At 40.9% G+C, this 24,560-nt stretch overlaps 1 protein-coding gene across 1 annotated transcript in view; it reads left to right on the top strand.

The window, feature by feature from the left end:
• Positions 1–24,560, top strand: part of saga (S-antigen; retina and pineal gland (arrestin) a) — a 53,558-nt gene that overhangs the window by 3,629 nt on the left and 25,369 nt on the right. The window contains 11 exon segments of the mRNA XM_034183703.1: positions 773–855; positions 7,246–7,306; positions 10,074–10,118; positions 10,418–10,617; positions 14,232–14,291; positions 14,382–14,449; positions 17,328–17,397; positions 17,399–17,464; positions 20,038–20,122; positions 20,393–20,465; positions 22,300–22,437. Coding sequence (XP_034039594.1) covers positions 808–855; positions 7,246–7,306; positions 10,074–10,118; positions 10,418–10,617; positions 14,232–14,291; positions 14,382–14,449; positions 17,328–17,397; positions 17,399–17,464; positions 20,038–20,122; positions 20,393–20,465; positions 22,300–22,437 — 914 coding nt within the window. The 5' untranslated portion in view covers positions 773–807.

Here is a 24,560-nt window from a genome sequence, read left to right as displayed (position 1 = left end):
AGATTCAGCTACAATTTGGTGTTAGTTGTGCATCTCTAGCTTCATTTGTCACCTCACACTGACACATTTTCTATTTTCCCTATATTTTTTGCATATTCTGGATCACCAGATCCAGAATCCAGATCCGATCATCACCAAACTTTGTTGTTTGATAGAACATTTGACTATGTTACACCCTAATTTTTTTCAAGCCTTTCTGCCTTGTTTTTGTGGAGTTAGAAACTAGAATGTCAAAATTCCCCCTATCCCGCAATGGTGAAGAATCCTTTAAAAAAATTCCTGGATCTGGATCGTGATCCGGATCACCACTAAAATTTAATCACTTTTTTCTCTTGTCATTTCCAAAGAACTCCACAAAATTTCATCAAAATCCGTTGAAAACTTTTTGAGTTATCCTGCTGACAAACAGACAGACAAACAAACAAACGCGACCGAAAACATAACCTCCTTGCCGGAGGTAATAATTAAAAACATAAAACTAATGCAGGGAAGGTCAATATAAGTCCACACATCTTCAAGTGATGCCATTAAAAATAAATGAAGGATACAAACTATACTGATTTAATGCAGAACAAATAATTTCCAGGCAAGGTAAAATTTTTACAACATTAAAATCATTAAATTTTCTGAAGTCCTGCTTTAAAACAAAACAAAGTAAACAAGAAAATTCAAAACAAACATGTTCTTTTACATGATGGTCTGTATTTTTCTGACACTGTTTATTTTGCAAATTAATGATAGAGACTGTTTGTTTTGTTCTGTTTTCTAACAGGAACTGCTGAGTCAGCGCGTTCTCTCTGCACCAACATGAGCTCAAAAAATGTTGTTTACAAGAAGATGTGCAAGGACAAGTCGGTGAGCGCGGACACGTTAGCTTCATGCTGCGATTTTCTGTCCACAGCCTCCTGATGATTCATAAAACATCTCAGTGTGTCACAAACATTGAAAGATAAATGTCTCATGAATCAACGGCACTGATTCATAATGCTAACTCTACTGCTAACCGCTACCAGCTGGACCCCACAGTTATTTGCTGCTGAAGCTTGAGTTTTGCAGTTTGTCCCTCCAACTGCATTTAATTTGGTAAAGCTCCCTCTGCGGTCTGATCCGGTGGAGGTCAACTCAAAGTCGTGACAGCACAGCTTACAGGTGACGTTGTCGCTGTTTGTTTCACTGGCTCTTTACAGTTAAAAAACTGAACTGTCTGGAGTTGAAAACCAGGATTTATCTTCCCAAACTCTTGCTGACCAAGAAAAGGAATTTGGGAACTTAGGCAGTGTTTGTCAAATAAGGAGTTCCTTTTAATCGCCTAATTTATCTGCAAACTCAGGATGGGTTTTTCTGATTTCATCTCTAGGAGCAGATTTTAGTTTTCTATCAGTCTGAGCAGGATAAGGAGTTGGACTGTGTAGACTTGGGTTTGATTCCTGGTCACAGTACCTGTCTGAGTCCTTGGACAAGACAACTTCAGCTATATTGTCCCAGGCCACCAGTGGTGTCAAAAGTACACACATTTGTTACTTAAGTAGAAGTACAGATACGTATGTCTTTGGATGTGGGAGAAAACCGGCGCGCCCGGAGGAAACCCATGCAAACACGGGGAGAACATGCAAACTCCCAGTGGTGTCAAAAGTACACACATTTGTTACTTAAGTAGAAGTATAGATACTGCAGTTTAAAAACACTCTGGTAAAAGTTGAAGTATCAACTTGACCTCTTTACTCAAGTAAAAGTGAAAAAGTATGTGCCCCAAAACCTACTTAAAGTATAAAAGTATAAAGTAACCTTTAAAAAAAAAAAAGGTAGATGCCACTATATGAATTGAAAGCTTAATTTAAAAACTGATTCATTCTACATGTGGCCCAAGACCCAAAACCCAAAATTACCCCCCAACACCACCTGCACGAAAATGTTTCAATTCTAGAAGCTGTGAAATGCAATCTGGGACTATTCCAGACAATAAACTGCAGTGAGTGCAGCATCCATTTAGTGAGAAAAAAAAAAACTACTTTCCTTATTCAAATTCATTCCAGTAGTATTCTGCTCTTACTAGGATGCAGCAGTTTTCTAGTTTGGCAGATAGTTCTGGAGGAAATCACTGAAGAAATTAACACATTGAAAATATGGTTTGACCGAAACAAACTGTCATTAAACTTAAATAAAACAGGGATGAAATGGAGGTGTAAGAGTCACTAGTGTTCACAGGAAACACTTATTTATTTCTGTATTTATTTATGTATGTTCATTGTTAGTTGCTTTTATATTTTATTTTCTGTTGTGTTTCTATTCAGGTTCTTTTTGTCTCTTTCTCTGAAATTGTATATAATAATCATTAGATTATTAACATATAAACAAAAATAAATTTAAGAAATATTACAATTTGAAAACAAATGCACCCGAACGTGAAGACAGCTGGAACTGCTTCATGCTAACTTTTAACATTGAAAATGCCATAGACATGCTAACGCGTTAGCGTCGCTCCCGTTTTTAAGTTATAAAATACATCTATCAACTGTTTCAGAAGACCATAACAGGTCGGTTTAACATAGAAAAGGTAAATAATACTCACAGAAGTATGCTCTTTAGGGTTTTAGCGTGGGAAAATTAAGTGAAAGAAAGAAAGAATAAATGAAACAATAGGTCGAAGCATTGCTTCAATCTGCGAACCACTGCTTTGACTGGTTCAAAATCCATTCCTTTATCTTCATTGATCCATTTTTCTGATATAGCAAATATGTTAAATATTTTTTTAAATTGACTTCAATATTCTTTAATGTTGTTAAAGTTTGCATACAGACTTCTGCTGTTGAAATGGATTATTGATAATTTGTTATCCGTTTTAATGATCCGATTAAACTGTTCATCTGTATAATAGCAACAACTGTCATTTATATTTGAGAAGAAATTATTGTCCGGGTCTATATTATGCTCCAAGTCCAGTACATTGTGGTCTGTGTATTTAAATGTTCTCAGTTCTAGTTTTCCATGATCAGCAATCCTGTGAGTTATATCCTTCTTGTCTCCAGATGTAGATGATGTAGTAGATGAATAGGTTCCTCTGGTCTGTGTCATGGTGTTGTGATGTGTTTGTGTCCTCATACCTTATTGGTTGTATTTGTCCAGTTCCTTGATGTTCCTGATTACCATAACCTTCTCTTGTTCTGGTGTTCCGTTCAATTTGATGAATGTTTTGCAGTTGGATGTCCATGTCTGTTGAATTTTTCCCTGCATTTTTAAGAAACAAGCTTTCCTGACGATGTCTGCGTTTCTTTTGGTCAGATGTTCATTGATGAATACGTTTGTTCCTTTGAGTTTCCGTCCCTGTTTTAACAATGCCATTTTATGTTTTCTGTTGACAAACCTCATTATAACTGCTCACTTGTCTCCATCCTCTCTCCTGGGCAGGGGGTGGCACGCTTCAATGTTATTACAGTCCATTTGAATACCTTTAGATTGCAGGAAGTCAGCCACCTGTTGTTCCACTGAGCTGGCCTCCTGCTCACTGGCCTCCCCTCCGCTTTCTTCTGACACCGCCCGTGTGTAGGATCAAGGTTTAATATGAATTCCTGTAATAATAACATCGTTCATCCTTGTGTACTGTTCCAACTCCGCAACACGGTTCTCCAGGTGCACCAGACGCCGGTCTTTCTTGGCATTCTGGATCCGGAGAGCCTTCACTTCTTCCACCAGCTCCATAATGGATTTCTGCTGCATTTTAACAACAGAGATTTCCTCAGACAAACAGTCCAGGGACTTCTTGATATCGTCTCCCTCCTCCGCCGTCAGTCCCTTCTTCGGACCCATGGTCAGATAAATCCGCGCTGGCACCTCGGGCTCACCTGAAGCCAGCTCAGTGGAACAACAGGTGGCTGACTTCCTGCAATCTAAAGGTATTCAGATGGACTGTAATAACATTGAAGCGTGCCACCCCCTGCCCAGGAGAGAGGATGGAGACAAGTGAGCAGTTATAATGAGGTTTGTCAACAGAAAACATAAAATGGCATTGTTAAAACAGGGACGGAAACTCAAAGGAACAAACGTATTCATCAATGAACATCTGACCAAAAGAAACGCAGACATCGTCAGGAAAGCTTGTTTCTTAAAAATGCAGGGAAAAATTCAACAGACATGGACATCCAACTGCAAAACATTCATCAAATTGAACGGAACACCAGAACAAGAGAAGGTTATGGTAATCAGGAACATCAAGGAACTGGACAAATACAACCAATAAGGTATGAGGACACAAACACATCACAACACCATGACACAGACCAGAGGAACCTATTCATCTACTACATCATCTACATCTGGAGACAAGAAGGATATAACTCACAGGATTGCTGATCATGGAAAACTAGAACTGAGAACATTTAAATACACAGACCACAATGTACTGGACTTGGAGCATAATATAGACCCGGACAATAATTTCTTCTCAAATATAAATGACAGTTGTTGCTATTATACAGATGAACAGTTTAATCGGATCATTAAAACGGATAACAAATTATCAATAATCCATTTCAACAGCAGAAGTCTGTATGCAAACTTTAACAACATTAAAGAATATTGAAGTCAATTTAAAAAAATATTTAACATATTTGCTATATCAGAAACATGGATCAATGAAGATAAAGGAATGGATTTTGAACCAGTCAAAGCAGTGGTTCGCAGATTGAAGCAATGCTTCGACCTATTGTTTCATTTATTCTTTCTTTCTTTCACTTAATTTCCCCCCGCTAAAACCCTAAAGAGCATACTTCTGTGAGTATTATTTACCTTTTCTATGTTAAACCGACCTGTTATGGTCTTCTGAAACAGTTGATAGATGTATTTTATAACTTAAAAACGGGAGCGACGCTAACGCTTTAGCATGTCTATGGCATTTTCAATGTTAAAAGTTAGCATGAAGCAGTTCTAGCTGTCTTCACGTTCGGGTGCATTTGTTTTCAAATTGTAATATTTCTTAAATTTATTTTTGTTTATATGTTAATAATCTAATGATTATTATATACAATTTCAGAGAAAGAGACAAAAAGAACCTGAATAGAAACACAACAGAAAATAAAATATAAAAGCAACTAACAATGAACATACATAAATAAATACAGAAATAAATAAGTGTTTCCTGTGAACACTAGTGACTCTTACACCTCCATTTCATCCCTGTTTTATTTAAGTTTAATGACAGTTTGTTTCGGTCAAACCATATTTTCAATTTGTTAATTTCTTCAGTGATTTCCTCCAGAACTATCTGCCAAACTAGAAAACTGCTGCATCCTAGTAAGAGCAGAATACTACTGGAATGAATTTGAATAAGGAAAGTAGTTTTTTTTTTCTCACTAAATGGATGCTGCACTCACTGCAGTTTATTGTCTGGAATAGTCCCAGATTGCATTTCACAGCTTCTAGAATTGAAACATTTTCGTGCAGGTGGTGTTGGGGGGTAATTTTGGGTTTTGGGTCTTGGGCCACATGTAGAATGAATCAGTTTTTAAATTAAGCTTTCAATTCATATAGTGGCATCTACCTTTTTTTTTTTAAAGGTTACTTTATACTTTTATACTTTAAGTAGGTTTTGGAGCACATACTTTTTCACTTTTACTTGAGTAAAGAGGTCAAGTTGATACTTCAACTTTTACCAGAGTGTTTTAAACTGCAGTATCTGTACTTCTACTTAAGTAACAAATGTGTGTACTTTTGACACCACTGGGAGTTTGCATGTTCTCCCCGTGTTTGCATGGGTTTCCTCCGGGTGCGCCGGTTTTCTCCCACATCCAAAGACATACAGGTTAGGTGGATCTTTAAATTGTCCGTGTCTGTGTTTGTTTGTCTGTTTGTGGCCCTGCGACAGACTGGCATTCTGTCCTGGGTGTACCCCGCCTTGCAGGGTACTCCAGCCCCCCACGACCCTTAAATGGACTAAGTGGTAGAAGGTGAATAAATGACCCAATGGACTGGTGTCACTTCCAGATCGAGCTGTAGATTCTCATCTATTGCTAATCGTGTTAGTGGCTCCACATCAATGTTCTGATTTTCATAGAGAAAGAGTTGTTTTTTGTGGGGATTTTGGAGCTCATTAAAAACAAAATAAAAGTGTATTCTTCTAGTATTGCCTGCCATCGTAGTGCCACAGTTAACCTCCTCACATGAACAAAGGAATGTTTTTAGAGGAACTGCTGGTATTATTCCATGGTGGTGCTGTTTTCTTGCAGAGATAAATCTTTGATATTCGACCTCCTCACATTTGGCAGAGTTTTGATGGGCTGTGGCTCACTGGAATGATCAATCTGCAGCATAAATCTCAGGCTTTTTTGGTTTGATCTTTGACGGTGTCTTTGTAGCAGCGCTTTTTATTATTTTGTTGCTGTTGTTTTTTTTGTTTTTTTTAATCTCCTTTGGTTTTTCTTGCCACATGCAAGTTCCACATACACAAAGTGTCTGGGCATATGGTGGTCATCCATGCAGATGACATGTCCAACACAGCACAGTTGGACCTTGTTGTCGGGTTCGATGCTGGTGGAGTCAGCAGAACTTCAAGGGTGGTGATGTAATTGTGTCCTGTCTGAGCAGTCTGTGACCAAGAGTCCCCACTGCTGCTTTTCTGATTCAAACATCTAAAAACACATACAGTATAACAGTGTTTCATCAGCATAAGTATATACGTTCTACTGATGACATCACCCTCCAAACACCACGGCGACTCAGAAATGTTCCTGTGAGACATCATAGGTAGATTTTTTTTGTGTATCATGTGACCAGAACCAGAACCCATATAAGATTTTCTTACAAATATCATTTAAAATTTGCAAATGATGTATTTCTGGGTTGGACTCATTACCCTGTGGTTCGGACATGTAGGGTATTGTAATCGGTGTGTGTGTGTGTGTGTGTGTGTGTGTGTGTGTGTGTGTGTGTTTGTGTAAATAGCACAACTTAAAAAAACAATGGCTGGACAGATATTCACAAAACGTGGCGGGAATATTACTTTTCAGGGGATCGGATAAAGATCAAGGTTGAGGTCAACAAAAACATGGTGCAAAAAAACCCTAACAAACATATTTCTGCTCTATCTCCCCAAACAATAGTTGTAAATGTAAATGTTGTAAAGTTTGTATTGATCAGCAGAATATTTGTGATTGATAAACTATTGGACATGGATCTATCCCAACATGCAGGGTTTGCATCAACCTCCTGATGCTTTTCATTTTGACGTTCTAGTTTTGTTTTTCCTCTCTTTAGGTTGCAGTCTACATGGGGAAAAGAGACTTTGTTGACCGTGTTGACTCTGTAGATCCAGTGGGTGAGTTTGTCCACAGTAACCCACCAACAGATAAATGTCACTAGGAAACAAAACAACAACAATTTTCCAGCCTGTCCATGTGAAGTGGCAGGTTGTTTGGTCTCTTCTCTGAGTTCCAGAAGTTGAAAGACAGACAGGCACAATGGTTTTCTGACCTAGTCAGTGGACACATAACGTTCGGCCTTTGAACCCATCATAGTCCATCAGCCAGTCATCAATCTTGACCTAATCTGTACCACCTAAAGGAAGAAACGACACTTACAATCCAGCCTCAGTGTATCATGGCCTACACAAAAATGTATGATAGCCACCCAGGTAGGGGTCAATGAAGAATTACACAGAAAAATGCTCCAATCATGTTGAAAACTATATCACATTACTTGTCTGATCATACCGATTCCAAAAAGGTATAGTTTGGAGTATCTATGACGGAATGTTCCGGAGTTATGGGGTAAAAATAGCAAAAATGGTGACAAAGATCAGTGTCAGTTTGTACAGGGGTCAAAAGTTAAAGTTGCGTCAATTTCAGTAAAAAATGTTGCAAATTATTGGTTGAAATAAAATAATTAATAAATTGAATAGTTTTGACTGTTGAATGTTTGGTCTCCAAAGTAAAGGTCAAACAAGGTCAACATCCATTGGATTCTATGACATGTGAAATCAAATCAAATCAGTTTTATTTATATAGCGCCAAATCACAACAACAGTTGCCCCAAGGCGCTTTATATTGTAAGGCAAAAGCCATACAATAATCACAGAAAAACCCCAACGGTCAAACCGACCCCCTATGAGCAAGCACTTGGCGACAGTGGGAAGGAAAAACTCCCTTTTAACAGGAAGAAACCTCCAGCAGAACCAGCCTCAGGGAGGGGCAGTCTTCTGCTGGGACTGGTTGGGGCTGAGGGAGAGAACCAGGAAAAAGACATGCTGTGGAGGGGAGCAGAGATCGATCACTAATGATTAAATGCAGAGTGGTGCATACAGAGCAAAAAGAGAAAGAAATACTCAGTGCATCATGGGAACCCCCCAGCAGTCTAAGTCTATAGCAGCATAACTAAGGGATGGTTCAGGGTCACCTGATCCAGCCCTAACTATAAGCTTTAGCAAAAAGGAAAGTTTTAAGCCTAATCTTAAAAGTAGAGAGGGTGTCTGTCTCCCTGATCTGAATTGGGAGCTGGTTCCACAGGAGAGGAGCCTGAAAGCTGAAGGCTCTGCCTCCCATTCTACTCTTACAAACCCTAGGAACTACAAGTAAGCCTGCAGTCTGAGAGCGAAGCGCTCTATTGGGGTGATATGGTACTATGAGGTCCCTAAGATAAGATGGGACCTGATTATTCAAAACCTTATAAGTAAGAAGAAGAATTTTAAATTCTATTCTAGAATTAACAGGAAGCCAATGAAGAGAGGCCAATATGTGAAATATGCTCTCTCCTTCTAGTCCCTGTCAGTACTCTAGCTGCAGCATTTTGAATTAACTGAAGGCTTTCAGGGAACTTTTAGGACAACCTGATAATAATGAATTACAATAGTCCAGCCTAGAGGAAATAAATACATGAATTAGTTTTTCAGCATCACTCTGAGACAAGACCTTTCTAATTTTAGAGATATTGCGCAAATGTAAAAAAGCAGTCCTACATATTTGTTTAATATGCGCATTGAATGACATATCCTGATCAAAAATGACTCCAAGATTTCTCACAGTATTACTAGAGGTCAGGGTAATGCCATCCAGAGTAAGGATCTGGTTAGACACCATGTTTCTAAGATTTGTGGGGCCAAGTACAATAACTTCAGTTTTATCTGAATTTAAAAGCAGGAAATTAGAGGTCATCCATGTCTTTATGTCTGTAAGACAATCCTGCAGTTTAACTAATTGGTGTGACATGTGACATATGTTACCCTGTAATATGGAAACTAAGCATGACAGATGGTGCAAACTATTCCTTATTAGAACCCTATTAACCCAAATAATAATTTGCATCATTTTTTATTGAAATTGGAGCAACTTAAAATTTTGACCCCTGTACAAACTGAACTTGACCTTTGTCACCATTTTTGCTGTTTTTACCCCATAACTCAAGAACATTCCATCATAGATAGTCCAATCTACCTTTTTAGAATCGTTATGATCAGACAAGCAATGTGATATAGTTTTCAACATGATTGATGATTTTTAAACTTTGACCTCTGTGTAATTCTTCATTGACCCCTACCTGGCTACAGCTACCACCCTGGGATGGGTATCATACATTTTTGTGTAGCCCATGGTACACTGAGGCTGGATTCTAAGTGTCGTTTCATCCCCTTAAGTGGTACCGAAAACCTGCTTGGCCCATGGACTATCACTAATCTTTTTGAAAAGATTAAACCAAACTAATTGCTGACATTTCTGAAAAGCTTTAATGTTATTGCTGTTGGAAGCTCATAGTAACTAATCTTCAGAGCTGAAAGTCTCCTCGTGGATCCGACACATAAAAGATTTAGAATTTTATCATTTTTAATTTTAACTTCATCAACACTTCATGTGTCAGTCCTGTTTGTGTTTGAGAGCATTTGTAAATAGGGTAATGGTAATGTTAAGAGAATTACAATGACAGTAAAATGTGTCCGTATTGTAGCTCAGTTACAAAATTGCTTTATTGTAATTCCATTAATGCAGAATTGCCCAAACCTAATTTGTTCATCCTGTTTACTAAAATGTTTATTGACCCAAAAAGATCAAGTTCTTTTATAAGCATGTTGAGCTTTGACATTTGTTCACCACTAGATGGCGTAGTCCTGGTTGATCATGAGGCTCTGCAGGGACGGAAAGGTCAGTATCGAGTTCTGTGCCGGATGTTTTGGCTGCAGCACTGATTTATGCTGGAAACACATTTTATACAAATAACTATTGTGACTATTAACACAGCTTTGCGATTTGTTGCTTATGATATCAACAAGTTCAAACTCAAGCTAACGTCCTTTTTAAGTCTATATATTGGTTTGTGTTTGTTACCCAGACAAAGTTGGACCAGTCTGTAATCTTCTGACATATTTAAGGATAAAATCTATGAAAATGACATTTAACAAAATTTAGCCAATTGTTGCACTGATGTCTTTTCTGCCCTCTAGTGTTTGTCACCCTCTCCTGCACCTTTCGATATGGCAGAGATGACATGGATGTGATGGGAATTGCATTCCGTAGGGAACTGTACCTGTCGACCCGCCAGGTGTTCCCGCCTCTGCAAGACAGAGAGAGGGGAGTCCACACCAGAACCCAGGCCAAACTGCTGCGCAAGCTGGGAGACAATGCCTACCCGTTCTTCTTCGAGGTGAGACACCATCATCTGGTACAACATAAACAATGAATCCTTACTAGGAAAAATCTTCTACCTGAACTTTATCATGAACAAGTTGAAATTGCAATTTTCTGTGACCATATCAGGCCATAGAACCGCAGGTAACCTCAGTGATTTCTACACCAGCTGCTGCATATCACATGATGGACCATTTGTATTTCATTGATATTTAAAGGTGCCAGCTAATGCTTGAGCCTATTCTATTCTGTTCTCCTGTCCATATCTCCCTTTACCTTCACGTTATAGAAACTGGAGATAAGCTCTGGTCCTATTGGCCACTTTAATGATTTAGTTACAGCACTTATCTTAAAGTTGTGTTGACACTGAAACTCAAGTTAAACCCACCAAGATGCACACACAAAGTATTGGCAGGAAATATAGTCCATAACATGAGTCGGTCATACATTTGCCACAATATCTCCAAGGTTCATGGCTCGTGAATTGTCCCACTAGTGGGAACAATCACCATAGCAATGTAACCTGATTGTTTTACAACAATAGTTTTGGTCAATAGCACCTCAGTCATCAGAAAACCCTCATGTCTGTCTCTGTCCATTGTGATGAACCTGTTCTCCACCTCCATCTGGTGCACCTGGGTAGTCTTTTGGCTTAAGACAGTCCAGACCTTAAGTCATCTTTTCATCTTCAATTCTGCTGTCCAGATTTTCACCATTGCAACCAAAGGCATCCCAGCAGTGTGGTTTGTGAGGAAGTGAACAATAATCTGAACATTTAATATTAAATACACTGGACAGTTTAAAACATTATTAAGCAAGGTTACAAGGGCCAGACCTGCACCACATGTAGGCAAGTCAGACCACATCTCTCTGCAACTCATCCCTGCATATACCTCCTGCGGAAATTCACCCCCCACCACCTTTAAGATGGTGAAAACACAGCCAGATGGTGCTTCTCAGCAGCTCCAGGATGACTTCAACAGGACCGACTAGGACATCTTTGAGGATGAGGACCTGGATGCGTTTACAGGACACTGTACTGAGTTTCCATTAAGAACTGTGCAGATACGGTCACATTGGGGAACACATCTGAGTCTACCCTAATCAGAAAACCCTGGATGACCAGGGAGGTGAAGCAGCTGCTGAAGGAGGAGAAACATCTCCTTCAAAGCTGGTGACAGGGCTCTCTACAACATAGCCTGCACCAACCTGAAGCGAGGAATCAGGAAGGAGAAGGAGGATTTCAGGAGGAGGATCACCGACCACTTGGACAGCAACAACAGCAGGCAGGCATGGATAGTGGTCCAGCACCTCACCCAATACAAACTTAGATCTGAGCTGCTGAAGGTGACGCCACATTGGTAGAAGAGTTAAATCTGTTCTTTGCTGTGAGACTGTGCCACCAGGAGCAGCCACATTGTTGCCAGTGTCCGGAAGCAACTTCACAGTGGGGGAGCATGAGTTGAGGTGCATGCTTAGGGGCGTCAACCCACGCAAAGCAACAAGCCCCGATGACAACTCCAGACTGGTGCTGAAAGACCTGTGCAGACCAGCTTGCTGGGATTTTCACCAAATAATCTCAACATAGTCTGCTGTCCCATCATGCCTCAAGACCTCCACCAAAGTCCCCCCACCCAAGAAATCCCTCATAACCAGCCTCAATGACTACCGGCCTGTTGGACTCACACCGGTGGTGATGAAGTGTTTTGAAAAACTGGTTAGAAGTCATATCGTGTCATTTATAACCCTGACTTTAGGCCCAAACCAATTTGCTTACAAGGCCAACAGGTCAACAGAGGATGGCGTGACCGCCGCCCTCCACACAAATCTGACCCACCTGGAGCAACAGGGTAACTACGCCCGTCTTCTCTTCGTAGATTATAGCTCAGCATTCAACACCATCCTCCCTCATGGCTTCGTGAGGAAACTGCTGAACCTCGGTCTACCTCATTCCACAATGGTCTTGGAATTAAAGACGTTCTGTCAGATTGCGCACAGAGAGTCAGGACTGGCCTTCACATATCCACAGCTCTTCACATTCAGCACTGGTTCCCCTCAGGCTGCATGCTGAGCCTACCGCTCTTCCACCCTCTACACCTCTGACTGCACCCCAATCTACACCAGCAACACCTTCATTAAGTATGCTGATGACACCACAGGGGTCGGCTGTATCACTGGAGGAGATGAGCTCGCCTACCAGTACGAGGTGAAACAGCTGACAGTGTGGTGTAGAGAAAATAACCTGTTCCTGAACACATCCAAAACCAAGGAGCTAATCATAGATTTCAGCAGAAACAAAACAGACTTTCAGCCCATTATCACCAGGGGACCTGTGTGGAAAGGTGCAGGACTTTCTTTCCTGGGAGTCCACATAGAGGAGAAACTGACCTGGGACAGGAACAACCTACCATATCTCATGGCATATCATGAATCTATTGGTTCGTGATATTCTCACAAAAAGCACCACATTTCCATAATGGGAGCACAAATTTATTTTAATACATTCCGTGACAGCTGAGCCAGTGCCATCCTGAAGGACTCATCCCACCCTGGACACTCTCTGTTTGAGCTACTGTCATCAGGCAGACAGTACAGGGCAGTTTCTATCTGCTGTTAGAGCTTTGAATGTCACTGGAACCAAACAGCCAGGTCACAGGCCACACTTGAAATGAGTCCAGTATTTGCTTTTGTGCAATATCCACTGCCACTGAAATAGTTTTGCACATACTTTTTTTAATATGTAATCTCTTTTTTGCTACTACATTCTTATTGTTTTTTTCTTTTTTAAATTTGCGCTCTGGACATAACTTTTTCGTTCTGTTAAATTTTATGTTTATTTTATTTTCAAGTCATGCATGTGGTTTAATCAGGTTTATATTCACAGTCTAGAGGTGGGCAGATCGATCCTAATATCGATAATATCGATACCAACGCTGGTATTGATACTGAACGATCCTCGTGTAAAAAGATCCATACTCAAGCTTTTTTCTCTCCCACACGCACTGACTGCTGCGCACGCCGATTCATCAAAGTCTACTCTCTGTCTGTAAGAGTAGCGCTGTGCTGTGTCACACAACATGGAGCAGCGCACCCTTGTATTGTGGTTTGTCAGCCCTCTACCTCAGGAGATTTCGTTTTAAGTTGTGTTGAGTGATATTTTTTTAAACAAAAATGTTGATTGTGATAATAAAGTATTTTGTTGTCATGTACAATGTTGGTGAAATTCTATCCTAGGTCTTTTGGATCCTTTGGATCTATGAAACTTAAATATGAAAAAGTATCGGCATTGATATCGATATCGGCGATACTGGGCCTCTATTTACTTGATATCGGATCAATACTAAAATTCCCGGTATCACCCACCTCTAATTCACACTGAAAGACTTGCACCTTACCTTTCGTTGTACTTGTTACAATGACAATAAATAATCTGTAATGTGTAACTTTCTCAAATACTTTCTCCCTCCAGCATTCAAACTGTGGAATCAAAAATCAAACCCATTATGACCTGAAACCAAACATCATCCAGCTCATCTGGAGCCACTCATTCAGAGTTCTGCTCAAACCTTTTGAGTTGATCCTCGTAGGTAAACGGACACTTTCACTGATGACTGCTTTGTTTTGTTTTAGTTTCCTGACAACCTGCCTTGCTCAGTGGCATTTCAACCATCACCCATTGATGTTGGCAAGGTAAAAGCCCAATGGAGAAGTTAAACTATCCTCGTGGACTGACAAAGGACCACGTCACAGACTGGTGACAGTTGTTCTTTTCTTCTGTAGAAATGTGCTGTGGAGTTTGAGGTCAAAGCGTTCTGCGCCGAGAGTCAGGACGCCAAAGTACGCAAACGGTGAGCAGATGTACTCTCCCTTCAAAGGTGCTGCTGCTGCTTCTTATTCTTCTTCTACTTTTTATTCTTCTGTTTCTTCTTACCGTCGTAGAATCCAATGCACGCTGATCTTTTTGACCTTTACTTTGGAGACAAAACATTCAACACAATCAAAACTTTTCCATTTATTAATCCTATCCTGTTTGCCCTCTTCACCCATGATGCATCAAACACCACCATAAAGTTTGCAGACAACACAGCAGTCATAGGTTTGAGCTCCAACAACGATGATTCGACAAACAGCGATGAGGTGCAGAACCTGACAGTGTGATGTTCTAACCAACAATGTCATCCTGAACAGCAAAAAGACAAAGAAGACCACAGAGGTGGAGTGTTTACTTTTAATTTTCATGGGGGAAAACATTACTGGAGATCTCTTCTGGTCCTCATACGTCTACCATCACTGGGAAGGCACAACAGCAACTCTTCTTCCTGAGGAAGCTGAGGAGAGCTGGTTCGCCAAATAGCATTCTGGTAGACTTTAGGTGCACTGTTTGTGTTAGTGCAGGAATCCTTCAAATGGTGATACAAGTGCCAGATTTGGCACAAATTACTCATTTGAAAAAATGTACTGGCTACTTGAATTTTCAATAGGTGACCAGGTAGGAATCAATTGAAAAATTACACACATCAAAATTTAAAAATGCACCAGTCATATTGAAAACTGTGCCACATTATTTGTCTGAACATAAAGATTCCAAAAAGCTATAGTTTAGAATGTTATGAAGTTATGGGGTAAAAACAGAAAAAAACAATGACAAAGATCAATTTCAGTTTGTACAAGGGTCAAAAGATAAAGTTAGTTCAGTTTTGGAAAAAAGTGATGCAAATTATCAGTTGAGTTAATGGGATTTTAAAAAGGAATAGTTTGCACCATGTGTCATGCTTAGTTATCACGTTACAGGGTAACATATGTCACATGTCATAGAATTGGACGTCAACATTGTTTGACCTTTACTTTGGAACCCAAACCCTCAGCACAGTTAAAACTATTCCATCTAGTAATCCTATTAGCTCAGCCAATAATTTGCACCAGTTTTTACCAAAATTGGAGCAACTTTAACTTTCGATCCCTGTACAAACTGACATTGACCTTTGTCACCATTCTTGCTGTTTTTACCCCATAACTCCAAAACAGTCAGTCACAGATAGTCCAAACTATACCTTTTTAGAATCTTTATGCTCAGACAAATAATGTGTAAAAAATAAAAAATATTTTTTCCTTACCACTGTCACCCTTGCTTGCTCTAGGGGTTAGTAAGGTAACCTGATTTATGTGAAGCGCCTTGAGGCAGCTTTGTTCTGATTTGGCGCTATCCATCCATCCATTTTCTTACGCTGCCCCCGGTCAGGTCGCGGGGGCAGCAGCTCAAGCAAAGCTGCCCAGACTTCCCGATCCACACACACCTCCCCCAGCTCCTCCGGGGAACACCGAGGCGTTCCCAAGCCATGCTGAGAGACGTAGTCCCTCCAGCGTGTCCTGGGTCTTCCCAGGGGCCTCCTCCCGATGGGATGTGCCCGGAACACCTCTCCAGTGAGGCGTCCAGGGGGCATCCGGAAAAGATGTCCGAGCCACCTCAGCTGGCTCCTTTCAACGTGGAGGAGCAGCGGCTCGACTCTGAGCTCCTCCCGAGTGAACAAGCTCCTCACCCTATCTCAAGGGAGCACCCAGCCACCCTGCGGAGGAAACTCATCTCGGCCGCTTGTACTCGTGATCTTGTTCTTTCGGTCATGAGCCAAATCTCGTGACCATAGGTGAGGGTCGGAATGTAGATGGATTGGTAGGTTTGGCGCTATATAAATAAAATAAATAAATTAAAAAAAGCGGCGTCATTTTCAATATGATTGGAGCATTTTTAAATTTTGAGCCCTGTGTAATTCCTCAACTGGCCCATACCTGGCAGCCTGCTGAGTCTGTTTTTTTTTCAAAAGAGTAATGTCTAAGGAGTATTTGGTGCTTGCATCACCATTTGAAGGATTGTTTCAGTTATCTGCTGCACTATGTGGAGAGCATAATCACAGGCTACATCACAGTGTGGTTTGCCAGCTGCACCAAGAGGAACCAGAAGACTCAACAAACATCCGTCAAAACGACATGATTGGGATTGTTGGGATTCAACATTCTGCACCCGGGGATGTTTTCCAGGCCTGCTGTCGGGGAAGGGCCTTTAAAATCACCACAATCCACCTTTGTGTGACTGTGCACAGGAAATTTTACTGAGTAAAATTTACTCTGCTGGGATAACATTTAATCTCAGTCCAAATAGAGTGAATTATACTCTATCACAGAGCTAAATCACCTCAAAACAGTGTAAAATCAACTCTTATTGGAGTAAAACCACTTAAGTCCTCCATCTGGATTTGATGTGTTTTTTTTATGCACGGCGCTGATCCATCAGCGTGTGATGGATCACCAAGTGCTCACTTTGAAACGGTTGATATTTTCAAATATTGTGCACAGTCAGTGGCTGCATATGAGGGGTTCTTTCTGCCTACCGGTGTGGGCCCCGCCCAGCGCGTGACACCGTCGCAATTCCTTCTATTGAATAGATGGTGACGCAGACCTGAACGGTCCTCCGTCAGCCCCGCCTTCACTGTGCTCACGTCATCAGCCACGGTTCAGTCACCTCGTTTCTGCTTCAATATTGCACTCCAGTCATCATCTGTCTCAGTGACGATGTCTGAAGCTTTTGTACACCAAACCTGTCCACATAAATTCAGCATTATTCCATAATAACAGGACGGAGGAAGCGATCAGAATGGCACGGCTGGACAAGCTGCTAGGTGATACGTGTCACTGCGCACTGACAGTTTGATTCCTCTCCTCTTTGCTCACCAGGAGTGCAGTGAAGCTGTTGATTCGAAAGGTCCAGTTTGCCCCAGAGGGTGAGGGAACAGCGCCATCTGTTTGAAACCACCAGAGACTTTGTCATGTCAGACAACCACTGCAACGTCAAGGCCAGCCTGGACAAAGAGGCAAGCTGCCTCACATTTCCTACACTTTACGAGGTCTATTAGAAAAGTATCCGACCTTATTATTTTTTTCAAAAACCATATGGATTTGAATCACGTGTGATTACATCAGACATGCTTGAACCCTCGTGGGAATGCGAGAGTTTTTTCACGCCTGTCGGTTACGTCATTCGCCTGTGGGCAGTCTTTGAGTGAGGAGTCGCCCACCCTCTCGTCGATTTTTTCATTGTTTAGGAATGGCTCAGAGACTGCTGCTTTGTTTGATCAAAATTTTTTCAAAACTGTAAGGCACAACTGAGTGGACACCATTCGATAAATTCAGCTGGTTTTCGGTAAAAATTTTAACGGCTGATGAGAGATTTTGGTCTGGTAGTGTCGCCGTAAGGACGGCCCACAGTGCCTGACGGCGATCTGCGCTTCGAGGCGGCAGCGTCTTGCAGTTTCAAGTTGAAAACTTCCACATTTCAGGCTCTGTTGACCCAGTAAGTCGTCAGAGAACAGAGAACTTTCAGAAGAAGTCAGCATGAGGAGTTTATTCGGACATTCCATTGTTAACGGACATTTTGTAATGAAAGAACGTGCGGGCAGAATCGCATGTCGGGCCGGACCCGAACGCGGGGGGTCGCGACAGGAAAAACACCTCCGTTGGAAACCTTAATGGACAAGTTGGAACATGCCTAAGCTGTTAAACAATTTCTCAGTTACTCACTTGTTGAAAGCCATCAAAAGCCGCCTGAATTTTACAAATGGTTTTCAACACGGAGGTGTTTTTCCTGTCGCGGCGCACACAGATTCACCGAGTCGTCACAGAAATGACTCTGCAAATTTGCGTGCACGTCTTTCATTACAAAATGTCCTTAAACAGTGGAATGTCCGCATAAACTCCTCATGCCGGCCTCTTCTGAATCTTCTCTGTTCTCTCACGACGTCCTGGGTCAACAGAGCCTTAAATTAGGATGTTTTCAGCTTGAAACAGGCCGACGACGGCGCCTGGAAGCGCTGCAGGACGTCCCGCTCCGTGGGATGTCCTTACACCAACAGAAACACCCCATAATCTCTCATCAGCCGTTAAACTTTTCACCGAAAACCAGCTGAATTTCTCGAATAGTGTCCACTCGGATATTACTCACAGGTCCAGAAAAAAGTTTGATAAAGCAACGCGCGCCGTCTCGAGCAGCGTGTGAAACAAAGGAATTCAGCCGAGAGGGCGGGACCACATCTCACTCAAGGCCTGCCCACAGGGAAATGACATCACCGACACGCGTGAAAAAACTCACGCATGCGCACGAGGGTTCAAGCATGATTGGTGTAATCGCATGTCAATCAAATCCATATAGGTTTTTTTTTTATAAGATACCTCGTACATACAAACATGTCAGATTTTATTTCTGTCAAATAATTTGAGAAAGATGTCAGAATGTGTTACTTTTTTGTTTTACTTGTGCATGATGCCAAAATAATTATTATAACATTAAAAACAGTTCAGTCAGGATTTATCACAATGTGGCAAAGCCAGTTTCATCTAACTACCACAAGGTGGAAGAATAAGCTAAATAATTAAATCTATGTTTATTTACAATTCAGATGATTTAACTTTTAATTAAAGGTATAAATAAGTTACATTTTTTTGTGTGACCATGTGATAAATTGGTCAAGTGAAGAACAAACAACCATCTTGTGCAAATTTTATTTGTGTAAGGAATTTAGAACAGATTTGTTTGGATTTGTGGTAATTTATATACATTCTTAATAATTTCCCATTAATGCATGTAAATAGCTGCTGGTTTAGGTTCTACTTCTTGAAAAATGTCTATAACAACATGTAAATAAATTAATTCACAAATAATAACAGAATACACAAAATTCTGAAATACCTCAAATAATTTAAAAAATACTCCAAGGTTGAACACATATATTAACACATGTTATTTTGTTATTTTTTTAAGATGTGAGACAATGGTGGTCAGTTAGCACAAAGGAGTAAATACATAGGACAACCTGCTTTGTAAAACATGCTCACATTAACATGCTAACATGTCTGTGTAAAGGTTTTTGTTGTTAGCATGGCCTTTAATGTGGAGACAGAGATGGGGGAAAAGGCTAATGTCACCATACCAATGTTAGCAAACATAATTTTGTGCTGGATTCAGAAAAATGGGCATGACATTGACTACCGATCAAACATGCTAAATTATAGTTCAAAACATTCAATGCTGCTTAGCTCCAAGTTAAAAATGACTTCTATTAATTTAAGTTGCTGTCTATCCATCCATCCATTTCTATACCTACTTCCTCCAATTTAGGGGTCACAGGGGGGTGGAGATATCCCAGCAGTCATAGGCCCTGGACAGGATGCCGGTCTGTCGTAGGGACACATATGGGTCATTGTCTACATACAGAACTTTGTTATAATTAATACAAAAGAATGATTCCTGACTATCCCGATGGAAGAGCATGTTGTCTGTGAAGGCTGGTGGGTTGATTCCTGACACCTCCAAATTCCTGTCTGAACCGGTCCTGGTTCTAAACCCACTGTGAATGGTGTCTTTGTGTTTTGTCTTGTTTTTTCTTTTCAGATTTATTACCATGGCGAGCCCATCAAAGTTCACGTTAATGTCACCAACAGCTCCAGTAAACACGTCAAGAACATCATCCTGACTGGTAAGAACACGATAAAGAAACTGGAACAAATTAGCATTAACTTAAAAACGGCTTCAAACACATCAGGATAAATATGCAGAGTCTTATTCAGTCATCCCTCAGCAGAATCTTGATAAAATCTTCAGATTAGGCTTCAGAACCCATACCAGCGACAACGCGGCATTCTGACTCCTCTTAGTTACACTTTGGTCTCCTTCATTCCTGATGCAAACATCAGGCTCTGCAGCTGCTGCTGGTTTCTTCAACTCTTGTTTTTCTCATCCTCCTCAGTGGACCAGATCGCCACTGTGGTTTTGTACTCCAACGACAGCTACGTCAAAAGTGTGGACATAGAGGACTCTGGGTAATGAGCAGCACATGTCTTGCATATACACATCCAAGTGGGTACCTAATGTGGACACACCCACATAGGGCTAATGTGATTGTTGTAGGTGTGTCATGGCTTTAACAGACCAAGTGTTCTCTTGGTCTGCATGAGTCACAGTAATAAGCATTTGAATATGTGTTTAAAAAAAGTACAATGGCAGCCATTTTGAAGTTCACTATGGCCATATTTGTTTCGGAGAGAGAATCACTATAAAGAGTTTCTCATGTCTTAATAAATACATTTAGATACTTAACTGAACCGAACTGAGCGTAACTTTTTTAACCTTTCCAGGTGCAAAGATATGTTAAACCTCAAGTTTTTAATCTAAGTTTTGAAATCTTGGAGGCCATCTTGGATTTTGATAGTGCCGTAAGGGTTTTTTGGAGAACTGTGAACAACGTGACACATTTTTCTGTATATTTTCTGAAAATTTCAGCTTGTTCTGCAAAATTTCCGTTTTCTTTATGATGAAACTCTGAAACAGCAGTGACGGGGTGAGCATACAAACACGTTCACACAGAGATACAGGGTAGAGATCACTGGGGAGGAGCAAGCGAGGACTAAACCAACGAAGGTCAAAAACACAGTGGGGAGCAACATACTTACAAATGGTGATCAAAGTGGAGACAAACACACACGCTTAACTGTGGCAATCGACCAGCAAATGCACAGTGACAAAGGTGTGGCTTAAAGCAAACTGAACGAATTAGCAACAGGTGTGATAATCAAAAGGAAAGGAAACCATGGAGACATGTGAAAAATGCAAGGAGACAAAAAATCTGACAATACATGGAACTAAAACCTAACTGTGATGAGACCAAAAGACAAACAACCAAATACACATCAAGATATAAATGCAAAACAACCATGGAACTACAAGACAACATGATAAGTAATACACAAGTCAAACGTCAATCAAATAACAAACTGTGCAAAGAAACAAAAACCAAGTAGGACATAAAAATGGAATTAAAAATCGAATGAAGGGTAACTATGAATAACTACAACAAAAAGAACTAATGAGTAAAAAACACAAGAACATGAACGACTGTGAACAGGGAAGAGATAAGGACAAGTAGTGATGACAGAGGAGTACAAAGACCAGGACCACGGACAGATGAAACGACAGACAGACAACAGATGCAGGCAGGGACAGACACAAAAGACAGACCATGGACTGAACCCATGGACACGGAGGAGTGACAACAATGGAGCATCTCACACACACACACACACACACACACACACGTGAAACAGGGGAACATGCAACACACGCACACATAAAAGGTACATACAAGCAAAGACATAATTGGCAGGATATACCCACAACATTGACCTGTGTGTTAAGTAATCATTTATTAATGGTGTTCATGTTAGTTAAAACAGTAATAAGCATGATCTCAGTGAATTAATTATTGACCAGTGTGTTAAGTAATAATTTATTAATGGTGCTTACTATCTTTGTAAATAAATTAATAGTTTAGAATGAACACAATTAATAAGTGATACTAAACACATTAGTTAATGCTTAATTCACTTTTAATTAGGCTTATTATTATATATAACTATTGTTAATTAATGTACACTTATTGTAAAGTGTTACAAAGTGACTCATTATGAGTCCTTTGCACTTTGATCCTGACTTTGTGTTCAGATTATACACTGTGTAAATAGCAATGTGGAGCTGGACGTGTCCTATATGTGCACTGTGATTTTACACTGTGTGCTACAGATCATCAAGATAGGGCCCTAAATGTTGAGAGGAGGAGCTCTGCTGATCTGAGACATGTGCATGCTTTATGTCTCAGAGATTCAGTTTTCTCCCTGGAGCCACTTTGCAGAAAGTCTACAAGCTGCTGCCTTTGCTGGCCAACAACAGGGAGAGGCGGGGCATTGCGCTGGACGGCAAACTGAAGCACGAAGACACCAATCTGGCATCATCGAGCATGTGAGTGGTCAATCAGAGGACGTAACCCTCTGTCATATCATGTTACCAAATGACCTCAGAGGTCGAGGTACAACATATAACCGACCAATCAGCGATCAGCAGCCGTTAGTGTGTTGTGCCATGGTTTGACATTGTTTATGTAAAAATCTGATGATGTCAAAAGTATAAGCCCAATTCAAATGAAGTTGGGACGTTGCCGCGTTCACACCGGGCGCGACGCGAGCGACTGCAGCCACAGGTTGCCATGTAATCCCTATGTAAGGACGCGTTTTGGCGCCAAACCGCGCAGCGCGACGCGATGGAGGCGAGTGAAGCGATTTTGAGCGTTTTGCGCGTTTGTGGCGCGATATTGCGTCGCCTCACGTCGCGTTGCCCTCCTCCCCAAGTTCAAAAATCTTTTTCGTCTCGTCGCGCCGTGATGACTAATCAGGGACTGAATATGTAGTGACGTGGAGATGTCTGGAGTTTGACTGAAGATGTGAACATGTCCTGTATCTGGTAGCAGCCTGTGAGCAGGACTTATGTCTCTTTTGTCCTTTATTTCACAATTATGACAGAGTTGTTGGAGCGAACAGCAGCCCCACAGCAGTGGGGAGCGGAGTTTCGTTTTATTTTTATTTTACGTGCGCGCGCGCAAATCGTCCTGGAGATTATTTTACTCAGGGGCGTAGGTTTGCATATGGACCATAGGGACAAGTCACAACCAATATTTTGGGATGGCAAAATAGTCCCTACCAATATTTAGCATTTTTTTTATATATCAAAATCATTCACTATTTTTTTGCGAACTCGATACTATAATTTTAGTCGTCACGTTTTGTGTTTTCGATGTGCCAGAGTGACAGGGTTACTTACCCATGTTGCAATTTCATTGGCTCACGTTCTTCTCACATGGCCGTAAACAAAGCGCATCTCGTGGCAGGCAGTGCTTCATTTGTAAAGTGGGAGGTCCCAGAGCGCAGAGGATGGGTGGCTCCGGTGCAGTGTTGCCAGATGTACGATAATTATCGTATTTGTATGATAGTTTTGCCCTCTGTACGATCAATAATGGGAAAAAATCCAATATGTACGATAATTTCAGTTGGTTGCCCAAACACGCATCTCTCTCTGACACCCAAGAATCATTTTGCAGGCGTTGCACTCAGGCGGCATCAAAGACACACCACACACAGGGCTGCTGCAGGCTTTGGGCGACCGGGACAAAGTCATTTGAAAGCCCGCCCCTCTCTATACAAGTTCCCATCCTACTCTCTGCCGTGACAGGAAGATTCCCAGCCAACATCTTTTTTTTTTTCGAAACTTTATTTCAACAAATGCAATAACAAACGAACAAAACACAAGAGCAAAGAGATATACAAGGAAAAAAAAAAAAAAAGGTTCAAGTTCCTTATGGAGGTGTCAACATTTTTTCTGTGTTCAACAAAATCTGCACAAGTGGCATCGGATGACGACAGCGACCTCAAGGTTGAGTTCGACTCTTTCTAGTCTGGTAATTGACACGTTTGTGTCCCTTCACAGAAAAAAAAATCTTTCTAGTCTGGTAGTGCATTTGCTTGTGCATTTGTGTTCTTTCTGTGCCATAGTTTCCCCATTACTATAATTACTGTTTAAAAAATGTGACAAAATTCTTGTAAATTTAAAAAAAAAACAAACGCAAAAAATAGCTACGTTGTATGCGTTTTGTTGTGTACGATAATTTCTCCCAAAATACGCTAATTTTGAGGTTTGGTACGATAGTTCATATTTCATATCTGGCAACACTGCTCCGGTGCAGAAAAACAAGAAGGGCGGGGCTTGCGAACAATGCTGTGCGCCACACTTAAAATAAACTGCACACACCACACAAACACATCTTCACAAATGACACTAACCACCCTGCCTTTTCCTCAAAAATTACACATTTATGTTTGCTGTCTGTCTCTGTACTTTTCTGTCAGTTTTGCGCTCTTTTCATACTTTTCCCTCGTTTCAAAGTCACCGACGCACTTTACCATAATATATGCAACATATAGCACACTGTTGGAAAGCACGGATTCTTGGCTTGCTGTCAGTGTTGAAATTTTTCAGAGTGAGGGCTTACATGAGAACTTACGGTAATGAGAATCAGCGGCGCACTAGTGTGA

Source organism: Thalassophryne amazonica, chromosome 12 (genome assembly GCF_902500255.1).
Source record: "Thalassophryne amazonica chromosome 12, fThaAma1.1, whole genome shotgun sequence".
Lineage (NCBI taxonomy): Eukaryota > Metazoa > Chordata > Actinopteri > Batrachoidiformes > Batrachoididae > Thalassophryne > Thalassophryne amazonica.
The sequence above is the reverse complement of the archived record's forward strand: the minus strand, read 5'-3'. Positions and strand labels throughout refer to the sequence as shown.